Source organism: Vicugna pacos, chromosome 4, assembly GCF_048564905.1.
Source record: "Vicugna pacos chromosome 4, VicPac4, whole genome shotgun sequence".
In the NCBI taxonomy this organism is placed as follows: Eukaryota; Metazoa; Chordata; class Mammalia; order Artiodactyla; family Camelidae; genus Vicugna; species Vicugna pacos.
Genome location: NC_132990.1, coordinates 63,677,808 through 63,705,239, shown reverse-complemented (window position 1 = coordinate 63,705,239; position 27,432 = coordinate 63,677,808). Strand labels below are relative to the sequence as shown.

At 45.0% G+C, this 27,432-nt stretch overlaps 1 protein-coding gene across 8 annotated transcripts in view; it reads right to left on the bottom strand.

Annotated features, from left to right (window-relative positions):
- Positions 1 to 27,432, bottom strand: part of PAPPA (pappalysin 1) — a 481,990-nt gene that overhangs the window by 104,466 nt on the left and 350,092 nt on the right. For all 8 annotated transcript variants that reach the window (XM_072960003.1, XM_072960000.1, XM_072960005.1 and 5 more), the window contains 2 exons: positions 20,311 to 20,439; positions 15,262 to 15,353 (listed from right to left, as the gene is read on the bottom strand). In XM_072960003.1, the coding sequence (XP_072816104.1) occupies positions 15,262 to 15,353; positions 20,311 to 20,439 (221 nt within the window). The remainder of the gene's footprint in view (positions 1 to 15,261; positions 15,354 to 20,310; positions 20,440 to 27,432) is intronic.

Below are 27,432 nucleotides of genomic sequence, written 5' to 3'. Positions count from 1 at the left end.
GACAACTGACAAGGCATAATCTGGTTCCTTACTGCTTCTGCAGCTTTCTCCTTTCTAACGCATTCTGGTTTCAGCTCCAGGCAGGCTGAAGCCGTGGCCACCGCCTGAACGGGCCATATTCCCTCTCACCTCCCCACCTGTGCAGAAGCCCTCCTCAAATTCCCAACACTGCTCTTTCCATGACTAGTCTCCGTGCGTCCTTTACCCATATTTAGCCAGGCACTCTCTGGAAGACCTCCCTGGCAGTCCACCCTAGGAGGGCTCGTTGGCCCTCTTCATGTCTTCCCACAGCATCTTCTATTTCTCCAGTTAGAATGATAGCTACCATGCAGTAAGAGCATCTGCTTAGTGGATGATCCCGGTACACGCCATGCCCAATGTCAGATGTCTTTAAATATGCGATGCCATTTAATCCTGCAAGAGCCCTATGTGTTTGGAGCTATTGTTAGAGCAGGCAGATAGCAAGATATGAGCAGAGAAAGGGGGACGCAGGCCAAATGGCAGGAATTGGGCAAAAAGGAGGGGCATGGGGCCAAATGCAGGAGACCATACATCGTGTGAACAACAGGAGTCCCTAGGCAGACAAAAGCAGGAACCTCTGGGCTAATAAGCGATCACACATTTTAGGGTGACAAGTGGCCTGGAAGCCGACAAAGAAAGGTTGGGAAAAGGCAGGAATCTCTAGTGTCCAAATGTAACCTTTCACTCATGATGTCCTCATTTCAATAAAATTAGCCTTGCAGATTATAAGTACCCACCATGCACCAGGGCCATGACACTTCCAATCCAGACTAAATAAGGACAAAAATCCCTCCCTCCCTTCAGGAAGGGATGGAAATCAGGAAATAAGACCCCCAAATCCTTCCCTCCCCAGTGAATACTCCACCCATTCATTTTTACACTCTATATAACAAACCTGCCAAAGAAACTCAGCTCCTGAGTCTGCTCACCTGAGCTTGTCCGCTCTCCCCTTGAGAGCATACTACCTATCCCTTAATAAATATCAACTTCACTGTTTTTAACGTCCGTCTCTTCTCTGATTTCTTTCTGCAACGAGACAAGGACCTAACCAACAGCAACACTATTATTATTCCCATTTAACAGACAGGGAAAAGGATGCATCCAGAGGCTACAGCACGATTACCTAAGGTTCCCAGGATCAAATCCTGACTAGCAATATTCTAAAATCCACACCCTCCCGCCCACCCAGGCTGCCAGGTTCAAGTCTTTTGCAGGGATGCGGATGGTGAGGAGCATCTAATGAGACAAGCTGATCCGATTCTCTCTAACATGCTCTGCGATTCTGTGGATCTGATGGCGCTGTGGTCACATCCCTGTTCTCTACTAACTAGCTGGGTGTTGTGAGCAGTGCACTTCATCTCTGAGTCCCAGTTTCTTCTTCGGCAGCTGGTGAGATAATGACTCTTCCCAGACGTTAGGAGGATGCAAATGAGAGGCTGTACAGAAGACGCTAGCATGGGGTCCAGCATGAAAAGAGATTCTGTGGAGGATCAGGGGTCTCCCCTTCCCTAAAGGAAGCGATCTGTCTGTGCTGCCTTGTGCCAGTTAAACGGCGCCGGCTCAGTAACTCATGTTTTGGTTAAACCTTTTTAATTTTTTTAAAGGGGAATCTGAGTTTTTGTTGGCAAGTGATTGAACAGGCGTGGGCCCAGCCTCCAGGCCCACAGTCCATTAGGGAATTTACGAGGGGAGATGGGGGACCGTCAACTCAAGTACTCCCTTCAGAGGCAGTACTTACAAAGCCATCAATTTCCTTAACAAAGACCATTGGCTTAAATGCCCCTTAAAGCTGCGTTATTTACACAGTTCTCCACTTCCTTTTGAATTCTCTGCCTGCGGGGCGGCCTACCTGCAGTCCTTCCCAGCTACTAGTTAATTAGGCTCGCTTCCAGAAAGGAAGCTAGTGGAAAGTGGGACTCGGTTTTGAAAAGCAGCTCAATTTAGGGGTTATCAGAGAGTTCACCAAAGCCACCGGTACTGCCCACCCCTTCTGCTAATGCTCTAAAACGTGTGGACCTTGTCAAGGAGTTATGATCGTGGTCGGTACTGTGAGATAGAGAAAGGGTTACCATTCCCACCGGCTCTGCTTTGCAGGAAGGTGAAATAAGGCTCAAAGGTGCATTAATTTAGGCGAACATTCCCCAGGTGCTTTCTAGCTCTGTGGCAGAGCAACACTGTAATACTGCCGTTTTATAGACGAGGAAACTAGAGTAACTCCACCCCCTTTTGTGGTGGAACTGTGATTTGAACCAAGCAACAGAGCCTGGTCATGGAACCACCATCCCGAGCTACCCAGACGGAGACGTCTGGCCTGAGATGACAGCTAGGAAGTGGAAAGGCTGTGATTCCAACTGAGGTATGCCTGACTCTAAAAGCCAACAAAGCTCTACCACACTTTGGGGCCTAAAGAAAAACATCATCTCTTAAGAAATACATCCTTACATCCTTCTTTCACTCATTTATTCTAATATTTACTGAGCCGCAAATTAATTTGCCAGGTCCTGGACCAAATCCTGAAAAGTCAGACGAATTAAACTGGGGCGCAGTACCCCAGGAGCTCGGGGACTAGTGAGAGAAGCAAGCAAGCCAGTCCAGACGTGGGAAATGACAGAGAGGGAAGAGTGAAGGATGCTCCCCAAGCTTCTAGTTTAAATGTCTGGTTGGCTAGTGGCACCAGCAGTTGAGATTGAGAAAAACAGGACTTGCAGCAGGTCTGGGGAGAACACGGGAAGCCTTGTGCTAGATGTGCTGAGTCTGAGTGCCTGGGGGGCATCAGATAGAATAATTAGGCAGAATCAAGAAAAAGGCCTCAGACTGAAGACGGAGGTTTTGGAGCCTTCAGTTTTGAGTGACGGGCTCAGGGAGAGAGTGTAAAACAGAAAGTAAGCCCTTTATGGGACTTTCGGAGAAAGAACATTTAACAGGTAGGCAGAACAAGTCTGTGTAGGGATGGCCGAAGAGGTTAAGGAAAACTGGGAAAACAGTAACATTTCAGAGACTCTGGGAGTTCAGAATTTCAAGAAAGAACCAGGTAAGTTGAGGGAGGAAAAATACTGGAGCATGTCTATTTAATTATACTCTATTAGAATCCCCTTCACAGCCTCCCTGAGGGATGATTCACAATTTTCTGCTTGATCTCTTCCAGGGACAGAGCACTCTCTACTTGTAAGAACTAGATTATTATTTTCAATAACCTTAAGAATCAATATTTAAGGATCTCTTTCTGAAGAACAGGAATTGTCCCAGCAGATCTGGCATCCTCAGTGCCTTAGCATGGCCCTGACGTAAGAGGAGCTCAACAAATGTGTGATGAGCAAACCCACAAATTCATGAAAGAATACATCATGGCTACCCTGTGGAGTAAGGAACATCACTCCCATTTCACAGTTGGAAAAGATGTTTGGGGACCAAGCCTGGAGCAAGAAGTGGTCCCCTGTGCCACTGGCTTCTCCTCTCTCTCTCTGTCTAGGAGTCCTCTTGGCAGAAGGCACAGAGACAGATGGGAAATTCAGGGGGTTGAAGACACTAGTGCAGCCCTCTTGTTGGTAACAAGGCTGAACTCGAGTTAAAACGCGTGGTTTTGGACTCCTGAACTTAGGAACCAGCTCCAGCCAGGACCTATTATGGTCCTGCCAGCGGCAGTTGCAAGTTTAGTTCAAGCTTATGGATAATTTGGGCTGGGTTTCTGACTGGCGTTGAAAGCCAAAATCAGTCTGATTTCTCTTCAGGTCAGTTTGCCAAGAGTACTTTGTGGGCCCCTGAAGAGCATCCCACTAGGGGGAGGCTGGTCTTAAAACATTGCTCCTAGCATGTCCTGCTTCTGCCCAGAAACCACAACTCGCTATAGGATCATGACCAACCCCCCAGTCATCTTGTGACTTCCCTGATAGCTTTTTGCAGACTGGCCTACTCGCAGTACCCACAAAGGAACCCTCATTCTGGATCTTTACAGGACAGAGCCCCTGCACCTGGACTTACTGAGCCCAGCTGTCCAGGAAGCTTGCAAGGACTTACCACCCCACACCAGGGGTTTCCCAGCTCCTCCCGGGGCCCCCTCACATCAATCCCTGCACATCTTTAATGACCACTGCCCTCTGAAGTCTCCCAATGAACGACTTTTTCCACTGCATCCTGCCTAGCACAGAGCTTCGTATGCAGCAGGTGCTTAAAACAGACAAAAACTAGTGTGAGATGGGGTCGTGTTCGCTTCCGGCTGTCTTTGCAGGACCCCTGTGGCTGCTGCTCCAGGACAGAGAAGGCAACCCTAGGCCTTGTGAGGGGAGCTGCGGACACCCTGCGTAGAGTATCTCATCTTTCTTTCTGGCAAATTAAAATGGAAAATCCAGTCCCTTAAAAATTATTGTAATTTCAGATCTGCTTTATCTTAATTTCTCCTTGGTACTTAATCAGTAACAGCCAAGAAAAAGTCGTATTCAGTTTCTCCCTCTGTTAAGTAGTTAATGATCTGTAAACAAACAATTCAGACAGCATTTCTCAAAGAGACCCTCCATTCTTTTTGTCATGTGAAGATTCCCTTTGCACCTTGCATTGTTAACTGTTCTCATTATCTATTTGCTAGGAGGCTGTTCAGCTCTTGAGAGTGCACATTTTTATATTAGATAATCTTAATGATCAAGAGGTAGCATAAATTAATGGCTCAGCCTGAGGATTTAAGAGCCAGACTTCTAGGGCTGGAATCCCTTCCAGGGAACCTTGAGTTAAAGTACTTAACACCTCCGTGCTTTTTCCTTATCTATACGGTCAACGCAATTAATCAGAGGAGTTAACAGAGGAAAAGCATTCAATTAATTGATAACGAGCTTTTTCTCCAGTTATGGCTATTGTTTGAGAAGATGAGCTGGAAGAGAAGTGGAAATACATTCATATCTTATCATTCCTGCTTGTTCGGAAGGTGCGGTATTTTGGGGGCGGGCACCGGCTCCTCTGGTTTTGGAGTTGGGCAGATCTTGGTTCTGCCACCTAGTGATTGCCTGCTTTAAACAGGTCATTTCATCTCCCTGAGCCTCAGTTTCTTATTGTGTAAAGTGGGAGTAACAGCCCCTCCCTCCCTGCAGCCTTGTGAAGATGGACAGAGGAGACAGAAGTGCCGTGTGTGAGGCCGACTGCTGGTGCAGGATGTGACCCTCCAGAAGGTCTGTTTCCTCTTGTGCTGGTTTTCCAGCTCAATAAATATTTATTGAATGGAGGCCACTTTCTCAAAAGTCACTTAAACGCTAGGGACTCTGTGGTGTCATCTGGAAAGTGGAGATGAGAATGCCTGGTTGCCAGGGGTGTTGTGGGTTTGAAATGAGATCACGTGGTAGGTTCCTAATGAACGCCAGAGTGCCCCCTTCCCCAGCCCAGGGAGGAGCCAGGATGCTGCCTGGAGCTTGAGGCAGGAAACTGTCCGAGTCCCTCTGGCCACTCTTGTCTGCTTCAAAGCACCACTTGATTCAGTGCCTCAGACAATGCCTGGCTCTAGCTGGATGCTAGGAGCACAGGAGTGGACACGATGACTTCTTTCAAGGGTGAGGGAAAATGACGTGTAAACAAACAAACAAACAAAAAAACAAAAAGCGAGGAGTGAATACAATTACAGCTGCGCTGCTACAGGCCGAAGGCGAGATAGATGAGGTGACAGCCTCACCCGTCTCTCTCTCATCTGCCCTGACCTCCCTAATTGGCTGTTCTTTCACCCGCTGATAGACTCATCCATTCACGCCAGCAGCTGGTTAGCAACTCTTCCTGTAGGAGGGCAGATAGTAAATATTTTGGATTTTGTAGGCCATACAAGGTCTCTGAGAACTACTCAACTCTGTCTTTGTATCTGTCTTTGCAAATATCTAAACCAAGGGGTACAGGTGTGTTTCAGTCCAACCTGATCTACCCAACAGGCAGTATGTCATGTTTGGCCAGGGGTAGTAGTTTTCTGACCCCTGATCTAGGCGAGCCTGCCCTAGCCTCCTGTGCCCAGGGCAGGACTTGGCCCCGAGTATAGACGGTGCACACAGGACTCGCCTTCTCCTCCTTTCATGCCAGAAGCAGCAGCCTCCCCACGGTCCTGAGGGCCTGCGGGATTAGAGCCTGAGGGTCCAGCCTCTTCTTTCTTCCTCCTTCACTACTACCCGGCCATGCTGACTTTCTTCCACCTTCTCAAAAGCTCTTTCCTGCCTCGAGGATTTAATAGTCTGAACTTCTTGCAATCCTCACTCTGTTACCCCGCTCCCCATCTCCCTCATTTGTCCACTTCCCATTCAACCTTCAAGTCTCAGCTTAAATGCTGTGTTCCGAGGAGGCCTCTCCTGGCCCTGCAGTGTAAAGGAGGTCCTTCACTTACGCACCTTCATGGATTTCTACTCGGTGGTATCTACAACAATCACATTTAAATAATTACTTATGTCATTTCCCTGGCCTCCCTGGCCTTCCCCGTTCAGTACTATTTCCTTTGCAACTAGCACAGTGCTCGGCACAAAGCAGGCACGGATAAACGTGTGGATCAACAGAAAGGTGGGACCCAGCAGCCAGTGCGCACCATCCTGCGCCTGGTTCTGACGGCATATGTTAGAGCACACAGCCGATTTAGAGCAGTGGGGTTTCGCATAGTCCTGACTGCCCATCCATCATTTTATTTTAAGCACATTACTTCTCTGTCCAAAAAGAAAAGGAGGATACAATTAGGCCTATATCCCTCACTTGCTTAATATTTCAATTTCCCCCAGGGCACTCCCTTCAAGTGGAGATCACAGCTCATGAATATTAAATATCTTTCCCAACCCAACATGGTCCCCAGGAAAGAGCAGAGAGCCAGGAGCTAGGAAAGGCCCCTGCCCCCAGGCCTCTCACCTCTCCTGGGCTACTTCGGTCTTGATTGCACAGATGCACAGCAAGGCACATCTACGTGCAGGCAGGTTTCTGGTCACTTTAAATGCCACAAAGAAGCCCTTGTTCTTGGCTACCCAGATTCACCTGCCTTGGTCTCAGGCTGCATTTAAAATGCACACATCAAAGTTGAATCTTGATTCCTTGAATTCAGGCAAGCTCCAAGTCCTTTTGAGCCTGACCCCTCCCTGAGAGTCAGGAGGCTGACTGGGGCTGAAGATGAGAACTCCTCCCTCTGGCACCAGAGGCCATCCTGTTTCTTTTCATTCCTGACTGGCCTCTCTGTGGGGTAGGCCTCCGGGGCTTCCAAAAGAGGTGGTAAGCCGTGGTCTGAGGCTGGATGGCAAGCTTGATCCTAAGCGGTGCTGACTCAAGGGTGTTTGAATGTGTCCATCAGACCTCCCCGTTGAGGACTTCAGATCTTCAGGCTGCCTTCCGCCCCATCGCTTCCCTTCCCTGTGCCTTTGTCCCCTCCGTGACCCTCTCTGACCCTCCGGGTTAAAGGAATTCCTTTCTCCTCCCCAAGCCCTCATTGCTTTTAAAATGCACAGTTTAAAAACAATAATGATCTGGGATTTAAATTCTGGAAGTCAGGGCTGAAAGGGCCTGGGGAGCTCATCCACTACCCCCATGACTTTACAGCCGAGGAGACTGAGATCAAGGGGCCTCAGCCACTTATGATGGTAGTGTTACGGAAACGACAGGCCAGTCAAGAAACAAGCACCACTCGGAGGGTTGGAGTCCTCAGATGTATTACGCCGGCGGGCTCAGAGGGGCTTCTGCTCCGAAGCTCTGAGCACCTCCAAGACGTGCACATGAGGTTTTAAAGGGTAAAGTACAAGCTTGGGGTATTCGGCCAATAGGCATGGAACTACTTTAGCAGCATTATCATCACAAAAGTGGAGGCAGGGAGGCAGCAAACCAACATTCCAAAGCCAGATATGTATCTTTGAAAATCCAGCTGGCTAGCAAAAAAACATAAACAGCAAACCAACACTAATTAACTTAGATTTACAAGTTAGTCCAGCAGAACTCAGATCAGTATTCCAATATTTAGACTTGTTAGCCCAGCCCAGCCTCTCCTTCACATTCCTAGACCTGTGAGTTAACTTGCTAGACCAGCCCAGCTTTTCCTTCACAGTAGGATTCGGGCAGGACCATTTTCCCCAGGGGCGGATCGGTGGCCTTTGCATCCCTCACCATCGAGATGGGAAGTGAGGAAGGGGAAGATGAAGTGGCATGAACTGACATTCTTGGGTATCTACTAACTGCCATGCACTGTGCTCGATACTCTACGGATGCTATTTCCATCCTCCTCTAAACAGAACTCTGTTATAATTATGTCCATTTCCCAGAAGAGAAGACTGAGACTCAGAGAGAGGATGGGAGACACCCAAGATGACCCAGGTAGCAATTACAACCACTAGATCTTTGAACTCAGGCTCCTCATTCACCAAGACATTGCCATGACAACGGGAAAAAACATCAAACTTCTCCTAGGCTAGAAAACAATGGGATTACTGCCAATAAGAGTGTGGGCTGTTAAAAACAAAAATATAGCTCCAAATACAAAATGGCCCTATGTTGAGGGCATGGGCTCTGTGCAGTGGAATGTTTATAGAGGGATGATAACTGAAAATGATCGTTTTCATGACTTATGAAAAAGGCATAGAAAGGGCATTTGCAATCACTAATGTTTCCTGCTGTGAGTCAATGGCACTAAGGCAGAAAGAGTGTAAAACAGAGGCTCTCTACTGCTTTGTGTGTGTGTGTTTGAGGGGTGTTCATCTGGATACTGGACATGGACTTTAGAAGCAGGCGGATGGGACTGAAGGTCTTCCTCGATTTACTTGACTGTATGACTTAGGGCAATTCACCTAAAATCTCAGTGCCTCCATTTCCTCATGCACAAAATGGGCACTCTTTTTTGTTTTTTTAAATTTTGTTTTCTACTGACGTGCAGTTGATTTCCAGTGTTAGTTTCAGGTACAGAGCAAAGCAATATAGTTATACATATACATACTTAGATATATTTTTTTCAGGTTCTTTTAAAATGGGCACCCTTATCCTGACTAAACAGAGTTGACGGAAGAGTAAATGAAATCATTTGAAAAAAGGGTTCTTCGCGTAGAAGTTGGTAGGCTGGGTGCCTAATAAATGAACTAACTTCACAGTTTAGTGTGCAGACTGCTTAGGTACCATGAATCCCATCTCTGCTATTTCTAGCTGTGTGACCTTGGGCAAGTTACTTAACCTCTCTGAACCTCAGTTTCTTTTCTCTACAAAACTGGGATAACACTATTTCATAGAGTTTCTGGGAGGATTGATATAACTTCCAAATTAATGAAATTAGTATCAGTAATAGTAGCAGCATTACTCAACACATATATAACCCTACTACAGTTAACCCACTGTTTTAAAAAGCTTTCCATGCACAACCTCTTTTCATCTTCACAACAGCTGTGAGATGCAGGAACTATTACTAACCCATTTTACTGACGAGAAAAACTGAGGCACAGATAAAACGTATTTGGGCCTGGCTTTTCACCCCAAATCCATGTTCTTAATCCCTATGCCATGTGTCATTATTTGAGTACTAAGGAAGCCACCCATCCTACCCGACAGATCATCACCATCATCATCTTCACCACCACTCCCATGATTTCTACTAACATTTCCCCTGTCTCTGAATCACGAGAAGCTTCATTTCAAGAAAGTGTTTTGATGAAAGTTACTATGTTTTCCACAGAGGGAGTCCTGAAGGACTACGTACAGCCAGGAGAAGTTCTGTTTTCTTTTTTTCATATTTTGATTTTTCTGTAAGGTGAGAGGTGGGTCATCTATTATGATTTCGCGTTGTTAGAAAGAAAAATAGTAATAAACGCCAACTCCCATTCTTCCTCCCCTCCCACTCCCCCTCCCCTACCAAACACTGGTTTCCTTTTTAGTCATTGTTGTTCTAAAGTCTCATCAGAACATCCACCAAGAAGACACGGCGATTCATCTTCTTGTTTTCCTTTCTCGCCTTGGCTAGGAGAAGGCCAGGGCGGCCTGACAGAGGGGCCACAAGGCTCCGTGACCCCCGCCCCTCCCAGTGACTGGTGGGGAAGTGGACTGATTCCCTCCTCCTCCCCCTTATCTGCGCACAGATAATTGAGTTACTGGCCCTGGCTCTAGGATGGGGGCTGGAGATGCCTCCTTGGATGGGAGACAAAGTCCTGCTAATGGCAGAGGATGAGGGAGATGCGGGCAGCAGGGAGGGAGCGAGAAAAAGAGACAGGCAGGGAGTGCGTCTGTGTGTCTGGGAAAGACAACGTGGGGGTCCTTTCGCTTTGTTTTCCTAACTATTTATCAGTATCAAGCAGGATTTGAAACCCCAAAGCCTTTAAACGGATGTTTGATAAATCGAGGATTCCTCCCTGCTGGACGGGGAAAGAAGCCTTAGGGCCCTCAGACTGATCGTTCTCCTTTCACTAGGAGAGAAACTGAGGCTCCGAGATGCAAAGCTGCAAACCAGGCTCTCACGCATGAGCTAAGACCTGGACCCAGCTATCCTGGAGGACCCAGCGTGCTAAAATCAACAGCAGGAGGAGTCCTCCACAGTCACATCTCCTAATGGATGAAACGTCACCTCCGAAGGTAGCACATTTCCAGCACCCGCTCAAGATATATGACTAAGTATAACCCCTTCTGGGGATGCTTCCCATTTTGTCTGACTAATTTGACCATTACCTTCCCTCCTTCAGCTTTTATCAGCAGCCTGTCTGTAGTTTATGACTCAGTGCTTTAGAAACAGGATTCCCAACGCTGCGAACAATGCCTCCAGCCAGAGCCTGGTGGGACGGGGTGGGGGGAGTTATCATCTTACTGATACTGCACTTTTTTTAACTGAAACCTCAGGCCTGGTGTATGTTACGTTTTAAAAAGACGGGGAAAGGACAAGATAATTTCCCCTTTGTCGGGGACATGGCCCCGTTGCCTAAGAGGTCTTGTGGGTGGTGTTCCTTTTAACAAGCAACTTATTATGTGCTGGGGGATGAGGGCACTGGGGGCGGGAAAGTAGGAAGGGGAAGTCCCAGGGTGTTGCATAATAACACATTGGCACCTTGGGAATACTTCCGGATGTGTGGGCCTCTGAAAAGTGAATGGGAATGCCACCATAAATCTGTCACCCACCCTCACACTGGTGTTACCAAAGCCAGGGAAAACAGCAGCTCGACTAAATGGTTGGTGACCAGAGATAAAAAAGAAGAAGGAAGGAAGGAAGGAAGGAAGGAAGGAAGGAAGGAAGGAAGGAAGGAAGGAAGGAAGGAAGGAAGGAAGGAAGGAAGGAAGGAAGGAATTCAGATGGAGACACAAAATTGCAGAGTAGAAAAAGCAGAGGCTTTCTCCTTAGGCTGGAGATGGGATCACACCTCTGTGAGCTGCGTGACCTTGGGCAAGACATCACTGTAAGTCTCAGACCACTCATCTAGACACAAGAGCTCTCATTTAGGCTCACACGGAGCAAGGTGTGTGACATAGGGCATGCCACCTGGCGGGTATCCATGCATGGTGGTTGCTGGAGATACTGACCAGCCCTCCGACCCCGACACGCCCACACCCACTGAGGAAAGCAGTGTTGGATGTGCATGAAGCACGTCCACCTTGCTGGGAATGGGGCGAAACCTCACAGGATGAGGGCAATCTTCACTAGGGGTTCTAAGTGACAGTCAACAGAAACCAACTTCGGCCAAATTAAGCAAAACAAGCAAACAAACAAATCTATTCAAAGAGTATTAGATACTTATAGAAAACTCCCTGGGAGGGATGCAGAGTGTTTTGAAGCCCAATTCCAAGCTCAAGATTAGGCCCCGAGACTGGTCGTGGGAAGACATCTCAGAGCTGTGGCGACACATTTCAGTACTAACGCTGCATGGTGTCTTGGTACTCTGCAAACACAACACTGTCTTTATCAAAACGATTTCTGCAGGGTCCCTGTGTCTTCCGATTCAGTCTTGGGTTGGTGTGTCTGATTAGGGGTCGGAGGGGAGTGCAGGTCAGGTGCCCACACTCAGCAAAGAGGGACTGGGAGAAGGAGGTGCTCGCATTGTCACCTTCTGCAGTGGATTCAGCCCTGCCTCACTGTCATTACAACAAGGAGAGTTCTTTCCTAAATCTAGAAAAGGGATTCAGAGTAACTGTCCACAAACAGTGGTAAATGTCTTCCACAGTCAAATCTCAGGACTGTTACCATTTTCCGGACAAGAACATTGAAGCTCAGCCAAGGTCATGTGTCTAAGCCGTGGTATGAACCCAAGTCAGTCTCAGTCAAGCCTGCTCTCTTGGCCGCCATCTTGACCACTGTCTTGACACATGGAATAATGAGAACAAGATCCACCCTAGCAAAGCCTCCCACACTCCAGCCCCATTTCTCTGACTCATGAAAGCTGGATCTGCTGGGAGCCACAGAGTCACTGTCTATTTTTTAGCGGTTCTTCTTAGAGGAAGATGTTTTTTCTAGACTCAAAGCCATGGAGTTTGTCCTTGGAATGCAGTTCCTAGGAGCTGGGATCTCTGGACAGACCCCTTCCTTCCTGGAATGTCCTGCGTCTCTGTGAGTCTCAATAATGGAATTCTAAATGGTGAGGTGGGGGGGTGCATAGCTGAGGTCTTTCCTCTTAATGCAACCACACTTCAACACGCAGGCGGAACAGAGAGCCTTCTCTGGACACCATCCACACCACTGACAGTTTTGTATTCCATTCCATTAATTCATTGCGTGAATTGTTCCACAGCAGTTATGTCCCCAAAGCCCTACAAGACCAAGAGCTGTCTTTTTAAAGTTTTTTTTTTTTTTTTTTTTTTTTGCAGGAAGCTCACCGCAGTAAGCTCTGGAGTCAGACTCTCTGGGTTTAAGTCCCAGTTCTGCCACTTAACTGCATATCCTCAGTTCACCTCCCCGTGTCCCAGTTCCCTTTTTTGCAAAAGCAGGGCAATAAAAGAGTCATTATGAGGATGAGAGTTTATAAATGTGTTCGGCATATAATAGGTGTTCAATGATCAGAGAATGACAGTACGCAAGTGGATCCACGAGGCTCCGGGTCTCACCCTCTTGGTAACTCTCTCGTCTTTACTCCTCTCAACACAGCTTGAAAATCACAATCTACTCTGGTCTTTTTGGCCAGAGTATACGTGGGGAAGCAATGTCCAAGGAGGTAAAGCAAGGCAGGACTGGACTCAGAGTCCAGCTCTATTTCTTCTTTTTTTGGGGGGGGAGGTAATTCGGTCTATTTATTTACTCATGTATTTTTAACAAACGTGCTCAGTGCTCCTTCTGAGTCTCCCAAGCCCCACCACTGTATGCATAAAATTCAGTTATTTTTCTAAGAAATGGTGAATCATGTCATCATCTTCACCTTCTCTTTGCACTAGGCTCCAGCAACCTAAAGTACCAAAAGGTGGACCGGCAAACGTTGTCTGTAAAGGCCCAGACAGTAAGTATTTTAGGTTCTTTGGCCCAAAGGGCCTCTGCTGCAACCACTCAATTCTATGGTTGTAGGAAAAAACAAAAACAAAAACAAAAAAACAGCCACAGATAAGAAGACACGGGTGTGCTCTGTTTCAGAAAACTGCATTTCTAAATATAGGCGGCAGGCCAGTTCTGGCCTGGTTCTGGATGATAATTTGCAGACCTGTTCCATGGATGGTACCATGTGTTAACTTCACTGTCTCCCATTTTCTTCCTAGAAGCATTTAAGTCACATGTCATCCTAGTGCCGTAAGATAGACGTTTTCCAGGAAAGACGTGAGAATAATGTTGGGTGTCATGAGGATGAAGCAAAGGTGAGAACTGATTCAAACAGAGCCCACGATTATGAGAAATAGCCACACACTTGGAAATCACACAACAGAAGTACAGGTAAGGCTCTTAGGAGCACGTAACCCAATCCTTAGTTTCCATTTATAGGAGGTAAACTGAGGCCCAGACTAGGGAGGCGACTTGGTCATCTTCATGCAGTAAGTTCTAAGCAGAGCTGGGACCAGAGCTTGGTCTCCCTAAATTTAGTCCAAGGCCCTTTCCACTATACCACTAGGCTAATATCAAGCTCTTATTATAGATCATAGTCAAATCAACAGAGGAGAGGGGGGAAAAAAACCCCAACATCCGCACTTTTAAAATCCACGGCCCTGCCTGGAAACTCTCCCATCCTTCCTCCCACCACGTCTTCCTTTCTTCCACCCACAAACAGTTGTGGGACACCTCTATCGTGTTGCTCAGCCCCACTTAGTGCCAAGGAGATAGTAGGTGCTCAGTAAATGTGTTTGACAATGGAATAAAAAGTAAAAGATACATAGTAAAGACCTCACCGAGATCCCAACATACCAGAAGAAAGGTCTAAAAGCTCCCCTGTCATGTGCTGCAAATATGAGGACCCGATGGCATTCCCCCTCCTTTAGTCCTCCTAGAAAACTGCCTTTCAGTGAGAAATCTTCCCATCAACGTTTTCATCCCTTAGATGGAGCACCTCTGTCTTTTGTACTTGCAAATGAATTGTGATTAGTTTTCACCTCCAGCCCAGGGGATTAGCTGGGGGACCTTTGATCTTCAGGTATCGATTTGCATCTTAAAGGAAGTGTGATCTCATCTGGGCCAGCTCAAAATTCCATCCCTGCCCCCCAACCCCGTCTGTTTACCAGCCCCAGGCTGACCAGGGCCTCCCAAGTGGGGCTAAAACAACCAGATCAGTCAGGCTCCTAGGGAAGGCAGAGGAAAACACATTTCCCATCTGACTCCGTGAAGGTGGGAAAAGGACATTTGCTTTCTAAACACAGGCTGGTCTGCAATTCCTCTTCCCTCCAGTCGGAGAGACGGCCCCTGGATCCTGGCTAGAGGTTGTGCAGCAAAATGAGCTGAGCTTGTGGGTGCAAGTCAGACAAAATCAGGTTCAAGTCTGTCTTCAGTCACTTCTAACCTGTATGACTCTGGACACGTTTTACAATCTCTCTGGGTTTTCATTTTTCTCATCTCTAAAGTAAGAACAAAAGACTTATGAATCTATAATGATAATCGTCCTGGACAGGTGGCGTACAGAAGCGCAATGATGCGCATAAGATAAAGCTAGACCACAACAGTTATCACCAGCATCATCCATGGGAACGTAAGCTCCCTGAGGGCGTGGGTATCTGCAGTTTGTTCAGTCCACTGTTGCATTCACTAGTCCCCAAAACAGTGCCACACCCCCAAGGAGGCACTCAGTAAACACTTTGTAACATAGAGAAGTGAGTCATCATTTAGTTGTAACTACTGTGTTATTGTACTTGTAATTGACTGCACTGTCCTCACCTCCAGCCAGGCCCAGAGGAAGGACAAAGACTCACCGATGCAATTGAAGGACACTTCCCGTCGGCAGAAAAGGGAGCAGCCGTCCCCACTGACCTTATTCATGTCATCGCATTCTTCGCCTTGGCTTCTGCAGGGCGGGTAGAGAAGGGAAATTTGTCAGATCAGCTTCAGAACCACAGCTGGACATGGAAAAGTTCCTCTCCGGGGCCCTGAACTTCCCAGTGAGACCTCAGGCAAGTCCCCTTCCCTGTCCGAGTTTCTGTTTCTTCATCTTCAAAATGAGATGCACACAACGTGTAAATTTGTGACATCCTATTACATTCTGCCTTATTGTGTGTTTCTGGTGACAAAGCAGAACTCCTGCCTCAAACTGATTCTCTGAGATCTCCCCAGTTAAGTCAGCTGGTCAGATGGGAGTAAGAAAAGGATGAACGAACGAACAAATGGATGGACAGATCTTGCTCCACTGTGCCTGGGAAATCTCACGCCCGCCCCAGAATGGTGGATTGGAAGGAAATCTTCGAGTCTCTAAAACGTAAACGCTGTTCTGCCGGGGCCCAGCCTCAGCCTCTTCCCCATCCCCCCAGTGCACTTCAAGGTAAAATTTTTTCCATACATATGCTCAAGTGTGGTCTTCCTTAGATCAGAGAATGTTGCCTTCTCCACTGGGTGTGTCATTTCATGGTACCAAGAACCCTAAAGTCTGTGTATTATTCCCCTAGTAAATAAAAATGCCTCCTCTTGTTTCTTTAGGAATTATTTCCATCACCTAAGGATGATTCTGCAGAAGTTAGTATGGGCAAACAATAAGCAATGGTCTCTGAATAGGACCTAGAAGAGAAGGAGGAGTAATGACTGAAAGATTGGATGGGTTGCCCCTTCCTGGAAAATTTCCATCCTTCTTGAAACAGAAACTTGGGGTTAGACCCCCACGTTCTGAACTAGCTGAGTGATCTCAGGTGAGTCCCTTGATCTCCCTCTGATCTTTCTACCGTTGACAATTTAAATAAATTAAAATGAAAAATAATTCGACTTTCCATTCCTTAGTCACGGTAACCACAATTCAAGTCCTCAGCAGCTGGATGTAGCCAGTGGGAGATATGAGGGACAGCACAGAAGCTACTTCCATTATTGCAGAGAAATCCATTGGACGGTGTGATCTGAGATGCTGCATCTCAGTTTTCTCATGGGTTAACATGGAGATAATTGTACCTACTCCTTAGAGTTGGTGCAAGAGTGGAATGTCACTTAACGTGGCTGACACGGTGTGTGACATAGAGTAGATGGTCAGGGAGGGACAGCTCCCATTCCCACTTTGTGCTGGGAGGTCTCTGCAGACTGTGTGGCAGTCGTCCCTCCTTCCCCAGAGACCAGCTGGGATCTGTCACAGCATGGAAGAGGCCTCAGGCTTTGCCTTTCACGCAGGCAGTTAACACTGGGAAATGTTTGTTGCTGTTAGGAGGTGTCAGAGCAGCAGGATGGTGCCTTGCGATCAATCCTTATGACGACTAGGACACTGCATGGATCTCTGAAGAGCCACCCAAGTTCTCTTCTGTTTGCAAACCTATGAGCAAAGAATTCTATCTTCCGAGCTGGGCCAGAATTTCCAGTCTCTGCCAGCAAATCTTGCACAGTGGAAACTGGTGACGGCCTTGTGCTTCTTAGCTATTTCACGGGTTATCTGGGGAGAGGTTTTTTTTTTTTTTTAACCTGGGCTGGTTTCCCTAAGCCACAGAGAACACTTCTAAACCCGCCTTCCCTCACCACCCAAACAGTATGTTCTATTGGTTTAAGCAAAACATTAGGGTCACCACAAATATCTTCTAGGCATGACAGATAGACAGGTTCTGAGAAACCTTCTTTGACCTCCCAGGCTGGAGTGGGTGGCCATCTTCTCGGAGTCCAAAGACAAGGGGCTCCATCTATCACAGCGCTTGTCAAACTGACTGCCTTCGCCTGTTACTTGAGAGCCCCATCCCAGGATTTAAGATGCCAAAGGATGTGACAGTCTTTGTCATCCTAGCATCCTGACGCCCGGCACAGTGTCTGGGACAGAGAAGACAGCACGTAGCTACTCCTTCGCTTGTTGGTTTTGCAGGGCTGTCGGCCACACAGCAAGGCAATGGCAAATCCAGATGAGAACCTGGGCCCTGGGCTCACATCTTAGCTCTGCTCCTAACTGGGTCTGCAAGCTTTGGAAAACCATTTTAATCTTTGTGCACAAGTTGCCTCTTTCATAAAGTATGGTAATAAGACCTATCTCGTATGGTTGTTGGAAGGACCCAAGGAGATACTAATGTAGCACAGTGCCTCCTGCCTAGTAGAGGCTCAATAAATATTTATACTTATCATTATTATAACCTTCATCCAGTGCTTTCATTCATCAGGGGCCTCACTGAGTGTTGAGTCTCTCTGTATTTCTTTGTAAATTCCTTTGCATGTATACAGCAAATTAGTCAATGTATCATCCTCTGAAAATCCAATTAGCAAAGATGACATTCCTTCTCCCCCTCAAAGTTTATTTTGCTTTTTTTGTTTGCTTTGCTTTGCTTTTGCTTAGGGAATCATCCATAAGCTGCATTTAGTTTTCTACAAAGTGTGCCAACTACTATTTGGTACCTATAACTTAACAAGTATTTGATGTCTATGAAGGATACTAATTCTAGGTAAAAAACACTAAAGGAAAAAAAAAACCTTTGTTAAGAATACTATTTACGTTAATAACAATAGTAATAATTTCAGGCCAGTGAGAAGATTGATACTATTCGCAGTGTTTCACCAGTGTATCTATACCTGACTCCAAAATGGATAGACTGAATTGCAGATCTGGTTCTACACCCGGAGAGTTTCTTCCTTTATTCCTTGTGCTAAGTTAGAAAATCCCAGATCACAGTTAGGAGTTGCCAGCAGTGACCACGAGTGTTTCCTGGACATTCTGGACAGGCAGCTCAGTCTTGGACCCACAAAGGTGATGGGGCACTTTCCCGGGAGGACTTCTCGCTCTGTTGCTCAGTGTTTCATCAGACAACAGCCTCAATCGAGAGCTAGAAGTCGATGTCTTAATGTGGGAGAGAGAACAGTGATCGTCTTCCCTTTCCCCGATTTAGTTACATTGAGCCCTGAAAGCCGTATCTTCACGTTTGGTTGTTGCATTTGGATGAAGATCTTAAAGACACACAACAGCACGCCATCAATTCCATTCTCTGACAAGTGAGGAGCTTTATCTTCCACGTTTGAGGAGTCATGTTCTTGGCAATCAGGTGGTTTGCACCATAACTCAACACTTAAAAATCTTTATATTATCTCCTCGGTAGTAACATCTTGATCATTCAGCAAGGAAATCATAGCTGCAGGACATTTAAGAGACAATTATATACCCCTGAGATGACATCACTTCAGCAAGCCACTTGAAACCGTGTAAATAATCCTTACTGGCCTTATCAGTGTCAACGTCAAAAAAAAAGTCATTCCTTATTTCAAAAACTTGACTTAGTACCTTTCTCGTAACAGCCTGTATATTTCAGCGTGCGTGGGGGAGCAGAATCTTGCACACACTACTCCCTTTTGACACAGCAAGCTGAGATGTAACTCACTGGCCCTCATCGGATCATAGACGCAACACTCACTTTTCCCTTCAGCACTAAGTCATGATCCGAAAGCAAACTGCTGGCCAATGACCGATGTCCATGTGGATGGGTATCTGTGTACACACTCTTCCCTTGTGCGAATGTGTCGTCCTTGCTGTGCCCCGGCTGGGCCTCTCATCCCACAGCAAGTTTCCAGTTCATAGGACACACCACAGAATCACCAGGACCAAATTAAACGGCACTTGCCCTCCAGCGCTGGTGCCAACGATGAACTAGAAGAAACAGTCATCGAATCCTGCTCTTTCACGTAGGTACTACACCTACGAGCGGATTCACGTTCTGTACGTCAGTGCTTTCATCCATCTGGGGAACGAATTCTCTTGACGGTGCCCCGCCCCCTGCAGTAAGAGTCACTGCAATGCCGTGTTGCACAGAGACTACCGGACACCCAGCAGTGTCATTTAACGAAGGGATTTTGCCTGTAGCTTGTTGTATCACCTACGTACACGATGTTTATCGTCAAATCTGCCAATAGTTTTAAAAGTCCCTTAGCAATAGTGTGACCTGTGACTGTGTTAGCAATAAGGAGGACAACTTTAGTAATAAGGAACTTAACTGTGTGTGATTTTTGGTCACTTTTTCATCTCTAGGGACAAAACTATTCAATCCAGTGCCAGAAAACACTGGTGTTGATTCTGGAGGAAAAAAAATTAAAAGGTTTACTACTTTTTTTTTTTTAAACAATGCAAAAAAGCCTTGATGGCTTCTTGCCACTATTTCTCAGTTTCCTAACATCTTGCCCAGTGGACAAGGGGATGAATGAACTCATGATCCAATAAAATCCATCTTTCAGACACACAGCTTTATATTTTCTAATCATGCATTTCCCTTTTTGTCTGTTTGTGTGGAATCTTTACACTGACCATTCCTTTGCCTCCCCGTACTTACAGTCATATTCGATATTCACTCTGGAGTACTGTTTCCTATTTATAGTCTCAACATTACAGGGAATTAGGATATTTCGCTCTTTCTCAGGAGCCCGACCCATCTTGTAAATTGTTCATATAACAGGATACGACAGAAATAACAAGTGTGCAGTGTTAATAAACATAAATGGTAACCAGCAAAGAGCATCAAAGTGTTTGGGCCCAGGAACACTGTGTCCTGTCGACTGAACGTGGGCTGCGGTGGCAAAGACTAACGGAATCCACGTAGCACACGTAAAAACAGTTAAGAACAAGAGCATCCTGGTGGTGGGTGCGAAAATCCTAGATGGTATTACATACTTGAGAAATGTATGTGTTCAAAAAACAATCATTGCTTTTCCCCTGAGGTCAGCAAACTGCTTGCAGGCAAACTGACAGACTGCTTGTGATCCCTGGTAACTCAGAGCTCACACACTGGGTGGTACCTCTAAGCTCTTCTGGTTGGCACCCTGACTGCCTCTTGACCTCCTCAGCATCAGCCCCACCCCTCTCTTTCGTTAGATCTACTCACTTCTGGATGATGCCATCGCCGCAGTACCCGCTTCCATGGATGTAAACGGCAGCCGGTGATGGCTCACTCTCCTCATTTCCTGAAATAGTGATGACCCAGTACTGGTACACACTGCCAAGGTTTAGATCCCTGGAAAACATAAAGAAGGCTGTTAACTCGACAGGCACAAGGCTGGGGGCAGACAAAATGGACCTCCTTACGTGCATTTCCGTCAGTCTTGCTGGGTTTTGCTATCACATGCATATTCAGTTACCCAACAATCTTTCATGTCTACTGTGATTAAGGCACTCTCCTATGCACGATGGACTGCCCTGAAGTATAGCATCAATTGACAAGACCATGAATATTTACTAGGTACTTTTCATCTTTAATTTCACCTTTGCAATTACCCTGGTGGGGAAGAAATGAATGACATGCAGCCTGCAATGAAGGTGTTTGGGAGAATGCCGTCCAGGACAAGAAAGTGGGAAAAGCAAAGGCACAGAGGTGGGAAAGGAGAAGCACCATGCCAGACTCTGGGCGTTGTCTGATCTGTTCCCCTCGTTTGAAGACCTGGGCAGAAACCCCATCACAAGCGGGCAAGCCCTTTGCTTATATTTCACATCCAGTGATTCTCTCCCTCCCTGCCACTTGCTCCTCTTTGTGTCTCTCACTCTTGACTAAAATAATAATAGCAGCAGCCCATTCATTGAACCGTCAGGCCTGGCGATAAGCAGTTTCCATGAATTTTCTCATCCAAGAATCAGAACAACACAACATGTGTACGAGTATTTTTCACGTATATCTTACAGGTGATGAATCTGAGGCACAGAGAGGGTAAACAACTTGCTTATAACCCTGTCATTAAGTTATATTTTGCATTCTGCCCCCCTACACCCTACATCAGGCCCGTTTTAACAGTCTCAACCCTTGCGAAGGGGGAGTCCTGTCCTAGAGTTGCAATCCCAGGCATTGTTCCTGCTAGATTTCCAGTGTGCCTAGACTGCAGCTCTCCTCTGCTCTCAAGACCTCCTATCACAATGCCTGTTCCGCCTTCCTTGCACTCACCCTCACACCAGCTTACCTCCCTCCCCTGTGATGCCCTCTCAGCTCCCTGCTTGAAGTCACCCTGCCCTCGAAGGAACCTGGATACTGCCTGCCATTTATCCTCCAAGGCAAAGACAGATTTATAGAGACTCCACATGACCCAATCACCAGCCCCCTTTCCTTTTTGACCATTTGCAAAGGGAGATGTTACTCCTCTCCTTCATCTCCCTCTGCACCAGTTATTGACTTTTTAATAATAAACAAAAGTGTCATGGGAAAAAAAACACAAAATGATAATGAAGGGCATTCCTATCAGATTCCAGAGTTGGGGCTGGGGGGGGTGCGGATTTCATAAACAAAAGAACGGTGTCGAAAAATGTCAAGTCCTCCTGCCCATCTGTTGTTTCAGCTGCTGTTCGGGTTGGGGCTGTTTGGATAAGGTCAGTAGGATAACAGGTGCAGGGACAACAGACATACAACGTCTCCTGGCTCTCAACACAGCAGGCTGGAGCTTACGAGCACGGAAGGAGGCTGGTGAGGAACACAGCCTTCCTGACGACGCTGGGTTTATTACCCCGAAGGGCGTTCATTTCAGCAGTGCTGGAGCCCACAGTGATACTGGGGTAGACCAGAAGACCCTGGGGATTCCATCACTGACCTGTCGATGTAAACCAAGTAGTTGAAATGCATAAAAACCTTGAGATACCCTACGTACGACTGTATGAATAACTGTTGCCTTGTAAAACTCTGGAATGCTAATTTGTTGATATAATTATAGGCTTTTAAAAAAGTTTATTGGATATTTTAACCACCTCTACACTAATGAACGTATATATTTTCTGATGGTGCTTCTAAAGCTGGAATATTGCGCCCGGAGGGGAAAGAGTGGTTTTCCTAGGGGACACGTGAAGGCACAAGATAAAAATGACATGTGTTCTACTGCACATGAATTTTGCTCTAAAATACGGAGGTATGTTTTACACTATACAAATATGGCCACATTATGGAATAAAATAAGAAATTGTCTTCAGGCTACATCCTAGGCCACCAGGGGCATCTGGTCACTGTCTGAAGCAGATGGAGTGCTTCTGGGAAAAGCACGAGAGTGTGAAAATTACTTCTCCGTGTTGTGTTTTTCATTTGTGGTGTGTGTCACACATGATTTATGGTTGATAATATTTGGGTGCTCTGCTAACGTTTGTGAATATTTTCTTCCTCCCCCACCTTGCCCTCCCCTCCTCCTATCCTCCTCCTCCTCCATAAACACCACTTTGAGGCAAACAAATATGTTTCCACTGGCTTCATCCATGGCTAGCGGAGAAGTCACAGACAGGAGTTTCACTGCCCTGAGCCTATTTCAAATTAGTCATAAACCTGGACTCAGAGCATTTTCCCACAGATTGAATGTGAGAATGTATGTATATTGTGCCTGGCCAATAATAAGTAGTTAATAAATGTTAACCCATTACTATTAACGCTGCATCATCCACGTTCTCACTTACTGGAGTCATGCTATGCTCTCTTTGCTAGAAGGGACGGAGTGACAGATAACTATATGTACACCTGGTTTGGTAAATGCAAGAAGACGGACGGGGCTCACCTATCAAGTGTCATAGCTTGATGGAAAGTCTCTTTTCTACCACATCATTTGTCTAGAACATCCTCAGCGTCGGTAGGCTTGCTCTTTCTCGAGGTGGTTATTCCAACTTCAGAAATTTCTGGATCCCAGAAGGTTTATCTTTACCTTGAGGCAAAACCCATCCCCTAATAACTTCCACCCACTGTCCTCCTTCTTACCCACCAGCATCACAGAGAACACATCTGACTGGTAGAGAAACCCTAATAATAACCCTCCTTCAACTGTGAGCATGTGATGCAGGCATCATTATCTCACAGAAGCCTGACAGTGGCTCTTTGAAGCAGGCGTTGTTATCCCAAGTTTTCAGACAGGAAAACAGAAGCCCAAGTCATTCCCTTCATAAAAAGGTAGGGAAGGGAGAACAGGGTACAGATACTACAAAAAAGATTGTATTTTTCCACTGCAGAATTCTTGTGATAAAACTATAGTTTCCCCAAGTTAAAGTCACAATTAATGCTAAACAAGGGCTCCCTTCTCAAGAGTCTAAGGTAGAAGAGAATTCTTCGAGGACAGACCAGTGGCTGCTGGAGGTTAGGACCTATTTCATGGCTGGTCTAAAAGCAGGACACTTATGTCAAGTTGTTCCTTTCAGCTGCTCTGAAAACCATCTGGAAAGTCTTTGCACATGAACTGCTTCCCCTCCTGAGGCAGACCCTAAGCCTTGTCAAGCTTCCCCACCCAAAAGCTTCCATGGCATTCCCTCTGCACCCCTGCTGCCACCTACATTCCTACCTTGACGGCTGAAGCAGCCTCTGGCCTGCCCTCCTGCCCCTAGTATCTCCCTTGTCCAGTCCTGCCAACACCATCAGAATATACTTAGACTATTCTTAGAGCCACTCTCCAGCTCAAAATCTTCTAATTTAGTGCAGTGAGGGAGTGTGCTACCAAGCTGAAACTTCCTATTTACTCTTTGTTTGGAACCAAAATTTTACCACTTCATCTGAAACATGATTAGTTTTATCACTTCTGATTTCTAGTTTTGAACGGGTGTTTTTCACATCCTTGGTATGACTGTGTGTTTTTTTTTTTATGTTTTTAAACATTCAATCATCATTCTTTCACAAATGCCTCAAGTGACATACCTGCCTTAGGTTAGAAACAATAATCCTAGCATTTCTAACTGGTATGATTTTTTCAGTATTCCTCCTCAGAAATATAGACAGTAATATGTATCAAACTTGGAGCTCAATTTACAGAAAATTTAGTTATAGCTCATGAAATCATTATTTTAAGGAAATACACATTCTTAAGGAATCTAAGCAACCTATGACTTAGCTTCTGACAAAAACGCATATTTCTTAAAGTGTTGGTGTGCAGTTAATATCTTGATAGGTCAATTAAACACCCATCTAAAATCTACAGGCAAGTCATTTCACTTTTGGGGTCTGTTTTTCTACGTTTTAATTAAGATATATGATTCTTGTCCCATATCAATGTGAAGATACAATGAGAAATATGAAAAGTACAATAGGAAGAAGAGAGGGAGAACCTCACTGCACAATGGAAATATCCCATTTTGCTGCTTCCAGGAAGTTCTCTCGGAGTCTCCTGATTATTCCTTATTGACCTCCTACTGTTCCATGTTATAATATTAATTTATCACACTCTATCTCTCCAAATAGTCTGCGTTAACTCAACTGTGTCATCCTTTTTTTGACACTGCACCTTCTGCAATAATTATAGCAATTATAGTTTCCATTTATTGCCTATTTATCATATGCCAGGCACTAAGCCTGGTAGTTTCTATGAACAATCTCATTTAATCAAAACAACAGCCCCTTGAATAATTACTATGAAGAGTTTTAGGATGAGGGAACTAATACTTAAGGAGGTTAAGCTAGCTGCCCACAGTCACATGGCTTTCATCATAGGGAAGGGACTTGAGCCAAGTCACCTAATTCCATCCCAAGATAGTGCTTTCTGGAGGTGGAAGCCCCCAGCTCTTAGACACTGGAAAATACAGCAGTACAGAAGTGAAAAGACCTAGTTTCTGAATCGAGTAGAGTCTGCATTCAAAGACCAGTTGGAAAGTTCCAGAAGCTCCGAGAGACACACATTCTCTTAAATACCACCACCGATTCACTGACAGTGGGCTATTTCATCTCTCTGACCATCCATGTCTTCAGCTATGAAATGGAAATCTGGGGAGGACGTGATGAGCAGCTCTAATTTAAGAAGGAATGTAGGGTTGTGTCTTTCTCTCATGAGCTTCTCTGCAAGCTAGAAGCTGCCTGATTCTGCACTGAGAATGGGTGTAGTTCAGAATCTACCACCCAGATTGACGGAGCTGGAAGACGTGGTGGGGGGACCACCTAAGATGTCTCTGGCTCAGGAAGAGCCCAAGTATTCCAGCGCTGCCTTGGGCTACGGATGAAAGGGGAGTGCCTGGGCACTTTGGATACCAGCTTCCAGCCAAGAATAGGAAGAGAAGGAAACCATCACTTTTGAGCCTGAGATGATGTGCCAAAGGTCTTTATACATACCATTATTACTGTTTTGATTAGAAAATATATTACATGTAGAAAAGTACAGAGAACACTGTAACAAATGTCCTTAGACTTATTACCCAGCTTTGTCAAATTATAACGTTTTGCCATATTTTCTTCATGTCTTTTATCTGATGGTATAAAAATAAAATATTCTGTTTTATATATTTGTTTTCAACCCACCTAGGTGCTCTTCTTTTGTCCCATTTCTCTCTCTTCCATGAATGCTTTTATCCTTTTTGTACGTATGCATTGTTTTGCATGTTTTAAACTTCACTGATTTTTAAATACTGTTACTAATACAATTATTAATATTAATACTAATACTAGTATTAATACCATTATTAGTACTATTATTATGCAGCTGGCTTTTTTTTTTTTTGCCCAGCATTGCTTTTGAGGTCACACATATTGATCATGTAGATTATCAACAGACTGACATGTCAATCCAGCTCATTGCTTTCAGATGTAAGTCTTCTACTGTATAAGCATAACACACTTCGTCTGATCATTCTTTTCCTGATAGACACCTAGGTTATCTCTCTCTTATTATTCTATCACTATTATTTAATCTTTTTTGTTTGTTATCTCCAATAATGTTGCTTTAAACATTTGTGCCCATGTTCCTTTGCAAATAAAGCAAGAGTTTATTGAAGGAACTATGTCTACAGTGGTACTGCTAGATTGAAAATGATTGCATCTTCAACTTCATTAGATGTTGCCAAATTGTTCTCCAAAATTGTTGTACCTATTAACACACCTACCCACAGATTTCCCATTGCTCCAGGTCCTTGTCAGCACTTGATTGTAACAAACATTTGATTTTTAGCCAATCTGATGGGTATTAAATGATATTTAATTATTATTTTATTTTGCCTTTCCCTAATTACTAACAAGCCTGAGTATCATTTCATGGGTTTGCTGACCCCGTGTTTCCAGCTAGGTTGACTGCTTGTTCATCACAGTGGCCTATTTTTAAGTTGGGTCCTTAGTCTTTTTCTTTGTTGATGTTACGAATTAATGTTCACTAGATACTAATCCTTTGCAATTAAAGATTCTGCAAATAACAATTTCAAGTCTGACTCTTTTTTTTTTCATTCTGTTTAAGCTGCTTTGTTGAATAAAAAATTTTAATCATCTCCTTCATGATTTGTCCTTCTATGGCTTGTTGAATAAATGTTTCTTTACTCCAACGTAATAAAGTAGCTTCCCCTATTTCCTTTCAATAGTTTTTACTTTTATTTTGTATTTTTACATGTATGGCCTCAATTGACTACAATACAGTTTTTAAAATGATGTGTGGTAAGAATTGTTTTTCCTCCAAACAGGGACGGATCATTTGTCTGACATTATTTACATAAAAGTTAATCCTTGTACTACTGAATTGCGATACGGCCTGTACCATGTATCATTCAGTACTTAGATAAGCTGGTTTCTGGGTTACCTTGTTTCATTAATCTACTTTTTTTTCTATTGTCTTATCAATAGCAGTCTGTCTCTAATTTCCATAGTTTTAAAAAGGTCTTGATTTATACTACAAGTCCTTTCGATACTTCGGTTTTCTCCACCAAGAGGCCCTTTTGCTCTTCCATGTGAATCTTCAGTTTCACTTTTTAAAGTGTGTGTTGGGATTTTAATTCCAATTTCATTGAATTTATAGATGCATTTGAAGAGAAAAGACTTCTTTATGACATGGCATCCTCCCATTTACACACACGGTTTATCTTTATTTATTTAGGTCTGCTTTTATGATTTCAGTAAAGTTTTAAAGCTTTCTTCATAAAAATTGTGATGATTTTTTTATTAGGGATATACTCCTAATTCTAAGCATTTTTATAGATGTCAGTGCTACAGTAAATGGTAGCTGTAATGTATCTATCTATCTACCCCCACACACATATACACACATGTGCAAGTATATCTATATTTGTATTCTGGGGCTGACAAAAATGATTTATAAATTGATACTCT